The 7,538-nt window shown below is 41.0% G+C and overlaps 1 protein-coding gene across 1 annotated transcript; it reads left to right on the plus strand.

Moving 5' to 3' along the window:
- Positions 1-1,502: 1,502 nt before the first annotated feature.
- Positions 1,503-3,545, plus strand: LOC134658633 (uncharacterized). The gene is made up of 2 exons (XM_063514285.1): positions 1,503-2,222; positions 3,261-3,545. Exons 1-2 carry the CDS (start codon positions 1,503-1,505, stop codon positions 3,543-3,545), a joined length of 1,005 nt encoding a protein of 334 aa, XP_063370355.1.
- Positions 3,546-7,538: the final 3,993 nt, after the last annotated feature.

A 7,538-nucleotide genomic window follows, 5' to 3' on the forward strand; every position in this document is an offset into this window, starting at 1 on the left:
TATATGTATAAGTAAATATAGGTATGTATATTTCCTTAATATGTTGTACGTGTGGCGCTTCATTATTGGTTATTGACATTTCCTGACTGTCCTAAAAGAAGGGTGATGTTTTCCTAACCCAATATTACTGGCGGAGTAGGTGCCCAGGGCCCATTTCTCGAACCGTATTAGTCTAATATTATTAGTGTGTTGCCATGGTAACCCTTACGGTTTGACAGTTCGTCGACTAATAATATTAGTCTAATACAAGTCTAATACTGTTTGAGAAATGGGCCCCTACTCGTATCTAATAGCAAAATTTCCTAGCCTAGTCGGTATATCTTTATTTATTTCTTTAAAAGTTTATGGATGATATCATTTTAATTTAGGAACGTGTCTAGGAAGGATATTTTAAGATTGCCTGCATTCAAAATACAGAGTGGAACAGAACGACGGACCTTTCCAGAAATGGGAGATAGTTTAGCTTTAAGACTACATTTTCCCCAAGGAAACTATATAAATATGTTAAACATTCATGTAAAAAAACCGGCCAAGTGCGAGTCGGAGTCGCGCACGGAGGGTTCCGCACCATCAACAAAAAATAGAGCAAAACAAGTAAAAAACGGTCACCCATCCAAGTACTGACCCCGCCCGACGTTGCTTAACTTCGCTCAAAAATCACGTTTGTTGTATGGGAGCCCCATTTAAATCTTTATTTTATTCTGTTTTTAGTATTTGTTGTTATAGCGGCAACAGAAATACATCATCTGTGAAAATTTCAACTGTCTAGCTATCACGGTTCGTGAGATACAGCCTGGTGACAGACGGACGGACGGACGGACGGACGGACAGCGGAGTCTTAGTAATAGGGTCCCGTTTTTACCCTTTGGGTAGGGAACCCTAAAAACGACTTTGTTGCCAACCCTACACATGCAGGTGACAGGGTCAATGAACTTACTTGTAAACAATTGTTAGACGAAAGAATATTATGTTATTTTCTTTTTCCATTCCAGGGTCTAGCATAGCACTAACTGTAATTAGCCTAAATATTACTGAACTATTTTTCCAGTAGGTACCTCCACCGGAAAATTCTAGAATCCTTTGAAAATCTTTACCACTTCCTCATGTTTTTGTTTCCCGCAATCACACTCGCTCATTAGTGCACTAACGATGGCGGACATGCGAGTTCGTCGTTACGGGCAGACGTTTTATTTACTAATCGGCACTTATAATAATTTAGTGTTAGTTTTAAACACGGATATATCATTAGCCTAATCGATTAACTCGTTTATCGGTTCTTAAACTCTAACCGTCCACGCATCAAAACTTGCCAAGACAAAAGCAAATTTTGATTTGTTAAAATAAGGATTCAAAATAGAATATAACGGTAGACCTTTGTTATGGGCCTTTGAGCGGCTAGAGGGTAATAGTATTTTATTATACAATCGTGTTATAATGGAGAGCTTTTCAGTCGAGTACCGTGTTTAGGCAACGATGCTTGCTGAGTTGCCTAAGTAAGGTCGATGGCCCTGGAAGCCTTACTGGGCCTGCCGCCGCTGCACCTCTTTATACAACAGGAAGCGCTAGCTGCGGCGGTACGTCTTAAAAAATCTAATCTCTGGAGACCGCCTAGGGTGCCACACACCGAAATCCTCTACGAGGCCATAGGTAGGGAACCGCTCATAGAAGCGGTGACTGACAGGATACCCAAGCAGTTCGTCTTCGACAAGAAATACAAAATACAATTACATGAAGAACCCCATGAAGGACTCAACCCAAGGGAGCTGAGAATCTTCACGGACGGATCAAAGACAAGGTCAGGCACTGGCGCTGGGGTTTTCTCAGAGGACCTAAACATACACATCTCAACACCACTTGGTGCCCATAACACAGTCTTCCAGGCGGAATGTATGGGCATCATAATGGCAGCACACGCAATCGTCTCAAGGGAAGTATTGGACTACCCCATCCGCATACTCTCTGATAGTCGATCAGTACTGCAAGCTCTACAAAGTTATACTCTCACTTCAGGGCTAATTTACGAATGCCACAAAGCTCTGTCAGAGGTATGTACCACCAATGGCGTAACTCTGCAGTGGATCAAAGGACACAGCAACTCACGAGGTAACGATGCAGCCGACATCCTGGCGAGAGGTGGCTCGGAACTGAAGGTGGCAGGACCTGAGCCAATTATACCTCTGCCATTTGCCTGGCTCCGGAACATGCTGCGTCATAACACCAAGGTAAAACACCAACAATACTGGTCTAACCTAGGCACCTGCAGGCAGGCGAAGGAAGCCCTCCCGACACTCAACCCCAATCTGTCACGGAGGCTGCGACAGCTGAAGAGACCACAGCTCCGGCTTATAGCTGGGGCCATAACCGGCCACGCCTCATTTAACAAACACCTACTAACCCTACGTGTTACAGATAGCCCCCTCTGCAGGGCGTGCATGGAGGCAGAGGAGACAGCCGCCCACGTCATTCTCGAATGCCCAGGGGTGGCAGAATACCGGGCACAACACCTCGGCTCACCGGGGTCGCTCCCAGAAGTCGTCGGCAACGTCAAGGGTCTGCTAGGCTTCCTGGTAGAGCTGGGTTGGCAGGAATAGGCCGCCAACCCATCACGCAAAATAGGCGCAATAATATGACGTCGAGTTGCGGAAACCAAGCCCGCGAATACCTATAACCTATAACCTATAAGGTACGAGATTGAAAAGCTTGATTATATCACTATTGTATACAATACTTTTTCTACGAGTGAAAAAAAAACTTAAAACTAGTAGAAGAATCATATATGTAGGTAAAAAAAAACAAAAGTATACAGCTAAGATTCGCGAGCAGCCGCGATACCTTCATACTCGTACGCGACCCGACCCCGCGCCCCGCGCCCCCGGCTGGTTAGTCAACGACACCTTCTCGTAACTCATGAGGCCCTGGTACTTGCTCCGCGCTTTCGATTGGTCAATTTCATTATAGTTGACTAAACTGTATCGAAATGAATATTATAGTTGAGTTGGGGTCCCATAGTGAAAAAAGTATGCGATTTCACTTTGGTATACGAAGTATTAATTCAAGCATTGGCGTCGACGAGTAGAAAAAACTAATATCAATCAGATACGTTTTCAAGCGATACTACACATTTTAAGTTAAATTCTTACGGTAGATGTCCGGATGCGGTCCTACAAAAACGAATGGCTGTCAGAAAAATAGGTTAGGTTAGGTTAGAGCTGCGACCTCCTACAAAAACGAATGGCTGTCAGAAAAATAGGTTAGGTTAGAGCTGCGAGAACCATAGACCTGATCTGTCGCCGGGCGCCGGCGAATTTTCTGGCGTCCGTGGCTTCCTTGTGGCGGGCTCGGGGGGTCCGCTACAGTGCAGAACGGAGGCCGAGGAGGAAGGCGCGTCGAACCATGCATCTGGCGCGCCTAACGTGAAGGGCCTTCGGGCATTCGCGAAGGAGCCGCTCGTAGGCGGCTGCCGCCGGTGGGGTCGCGGATGCTTACGCAAGCGTCCCCGTAACCCCACCAATAGGGCGGCGAGGCGGCATATGGGGGGTTTTTAGTGGGTATACCGTGGGTCTCATTAGCCTAGACGGGAGTCCCACATAACCACTCGGGTCACCCCTCGCACCCGTGTGGTATGTGGAATGCATTTTCCCACCTAATAAAAAATAAATAAAATAAAAAAAGGTTAGAGCTGCGACCCGGTCCTACAAAAACGAATGGCTGTCAGAAAAATAGGTTAGGTTAGGTTAGAGCTGCGACCTCCTACAAAAACGAATGGCTGTCAGAAAAATATGTTAGGTTTGGTTAGAGCTGCGACCTCCTACAAAAACGAACGGCTTCCAGAAAAGTAAGGTCAACTGCCATAAACATCACCTTTAATTAAACTTGATAGCTTTATGCCACCAAAATAGTATTTATCGGCGAAATCAATATTCGATTAAAATACTATTATGATCATCAACAGTATGCCAAAATATGCTTCTGGATTATAAAACTCTGCGAAGTGATTGTATGCTAAATGATACTATGCGAAAGGTAATTCTGCCAAACGACATTTCTGCCATGTAACATTATGCAATACAAATTTATGTCAAAAAACTTTCTGCAACACATTAGTAACTCCATTACCGCACCGCACCGTGACAGTACGGTGTGTGTTACTGCTTTAAAGGCGACAGTCCGTTTCTATTTATAAAGGCCCCAGTACACAATGGGCCATCGCCGGCCACTCCAAGGGACGCAGCCTTGCGGTAGAATGAGATAGCAATATCACTTGCTCCCTCTAACGCATAAATGCGTAACTTGGAGTGGCCGGCGATGGCCCATTGTGTACTGGGGCCTTAACTGCAGCTGCACTACAGTTGCAACGTTACGGTGCGACATTACTGCATCTATACTTACTCAATTTTCTTGGCGTAGGTTCGACTTTTAAGCCAGGCATTAAATGGACAGTAGACTATATGATACGTATAGTATTAAGTACAAACAAGAGAGAAATTAGCAGCGCCATACAAACGTTTGTTTAGCAGATAGGGCATTAAGATGCGATCTGGCTGCCCGGGCGTAAGGATAACTGTACGGATTACTGACATACGGCAGTACAGGATGGCAAACAACTATAATCGAAGAGAAAGAAGAAGAAAAAAGAAAGAAAAGAAAGAGAAGAAGAGGGATAAGAGAAGGAAGAGATCGCTTTTTAGCGATAAGACTTCTTTTCTGTATTCTTAGTATTCTTTTCTGTAATGAGGTGTGCAATAAAGAGTATTTGTATTGTATTGTGTTGTATAATATAGGTCACAATTCCCTTGACCGCCAATCCCCTAATTTTTTATTTTTTTATTCTATATTAAAATCTTACATGAATTCAAAACCTATCGGGTTTGTACCGACACTCAATTCTTGGATACATTTGTACATTAAAAATTGTTGTGATACATAGGAGAGACATAAATTATATAAAATTACAAATGAGATTATTTAAATACAAGACTTGACATGCGTGTAACGAAAATGCTGCTTATTTTCATAGTCGACATCTTGCGCATTAACAGAAATATAGTAAGACAAGAGTGCTCACTCCATACATCAGTTTTGGTACCAAAAAGAGTATTAATTTCAGTGTCTACTGTCTACATCTAGCATCGAGTAGCGGAACTATCAGTACTGCTACTTGACAATAGATGTAGCAGTACTAATAGTTCCGCTACTCGATGCTAGATGTAGACACTGAAATTAATAGTCTTTTTGGTACCAAAACTGATGTATGGAGTGAGCAATCAATGTATTTTTTTCTCTATGGCATCAAGTACCTAGCGCCTAGCGGATTTATCAGTACCGACACTACTACTACTTGTCAATAGATGTCACGAGTGTCGTGACCGATTAAAAGTGTATTGAATTGCTCAAGAATTTACAACTAATACCTACTATGTAATACCGCGGTATTCGGAAAACAAGATCCTTTCTAGACTAGAGAACCATACGATATGTACTAGATACGTTGTAGTTTAGATTTCAACTAGTTCTCTTTTACAGCTCAACTCGGGCAACAAATGTCAGTTTTACGTTAAAATATCTTGTGGAAATCGTTCTCAAGAGTATCTCCAGATAGCCTACCGCGAACCACGTTCGACGTGTTGCATCTCTGCCGCACTTGTAAATTCGTACGTAAGTGTGACAGGGAGGCAACACGTCGAACGTGGTTCGCGGTAGGCCCTCAGAATCGCACAAATGTCAAATTTGACAGGCAAGATCTTAAACATATCGTTGTCGTATATTGGTGATGTCTAATAGACATCTAATAGATGTCTAGTTCAAAATCCGAATCGGGCCCCTAGTCCCTTCGATCGTGTTTTAATTGATTGCGCATTTCCTACTTTATGCACTTGTATCGTAAATAACTATTTCGCATAATTGTCGTAGTATAATGGCCCTATCCATGTGTATCGAATGCAGTACAGAGTAGGTACAAGCTGCGCCATTGCGTTTTATTATTGCACAAACATCAAAGGACTTTGTTACTACATTATGTTGGCTTCTGTTATTGTGGCAAAGATAAGTGAATAATACAGACTGTTAACCCTTATCTTGGCATTGTAACACCCGTGATACACGGAACTTTAAAAAATCTAGCAGTTTAACTTTATTACCTAAGAAAATAATTCTGCCATAAATATTATTTATTTTTATTATAATCCAAATTTTACTTCTAAAAAGTAGGTAACTGGTTTGTCGAGGGATTGGCATTGTATCAAATATGATACGACGAGTTTTTTGAAACTTTACGGGATCAAATTTTTCTTCCATGTGATCAGGTATTCGTGGATATAATTGATTTTTACAGGTATAATAGTCATCTGATGGTTTAGATTGCGTTTAATAAGCATGTTTTATTTTTATTATAATCCAAATTTTTCTTCTAAAAAGTAGGTAACTGGTTTGTTGAGGGATTGGCATTGTATCAAATATGATACATATGATTTTCCGAAACTGGAAAATTTGGATTTTTTTCCTTATTTTTTTATAGTCTAGAATGCTCAATAGGTGACCAAAAACTAAAAAAATATTTATATTTAAGATATTTTGAGCCTTGCCAAGATAAGGGTTAATTCTGTACAAAGTTGCATTCATTGTTCTAGAGTGAAGTCTGGGTCTCACTACTGCTTTATTAGTTAGGTATTTCATGCCATTCTGGCCATAAAAAATCAAAATACTCGGAATATTTTTTCTTCGACGGAATGGAATTATTTTCTTTAAGCTTATCGCTAGGTCTACAGCACAGATAGATAGATATACAGATCTCACAGCTCACAGAGACACTAGTTTATCAATCTATTGAATGATTATCTTCCATATAAGTAAATGTAGTTTTTGTAAATATTTATTATTATTTCGTTTTAGAATGGATGTAGTACTTGCTACATCCATTCTCTATTTATAAAATTTGCGATATATCTATCTTACAAAAACATATTTTTGTGGAACTAAGGAAAGGTGTGTTAAAGTTAAAACACAACACTTTAAAAATGCAGCTCCTACACTCGTATTACCATAAAATAGAGTACATATTTGCAAGTTCAGCTGACCATAAGCAAGATCATACGTCTGAATAGGTCGTTAGTGCTCGTTACGGTCCTTGACATGTGCTGAAAACCTAGCTCAGCTCTTAAAATTCTCGGGAGAATTTCACGTAAATATACGTGAAATTCTTCATAGTAAAGATTTCGACGTATTTTCGAAGTAATGCCCTATGGATTCAATAAGATACGTTTGTACACGCTTTCGTTGTACCTACTAGCTTTTACCATTTATATTACTTAGGTAGTTTAATTTTGTATAATGTTTTGTTGTGTACCTGTGCTGCCACGTAAGTAAAAGTCGTAACAACCGTTTGTAAACCAGTTTTAATGTGAAAAATGAAGAATACGCTAAACAATAAAGTGAGTTTCCCGAGAAAATTCGTTTACCCCAGTTTTCACGTACTTCGTGAAACAAACGCCTGTGGTTTTTAAAGAGCAATTGCGACGAAACCGGCGTTTTGGTTAACCAAA

Source organism: Cydia amplana, chromosome 23, assembly GCF_948474715.1.
Source record: "Cydia amplana chromosome 23, ilCydAmpl1.1, whole genome shotgun sequence".
NCBI lineage: Eukaryota > Metazoa > Arthropoda > Insecta > Lepidoptera > Tortricidae > Cydia > Cydia amplana.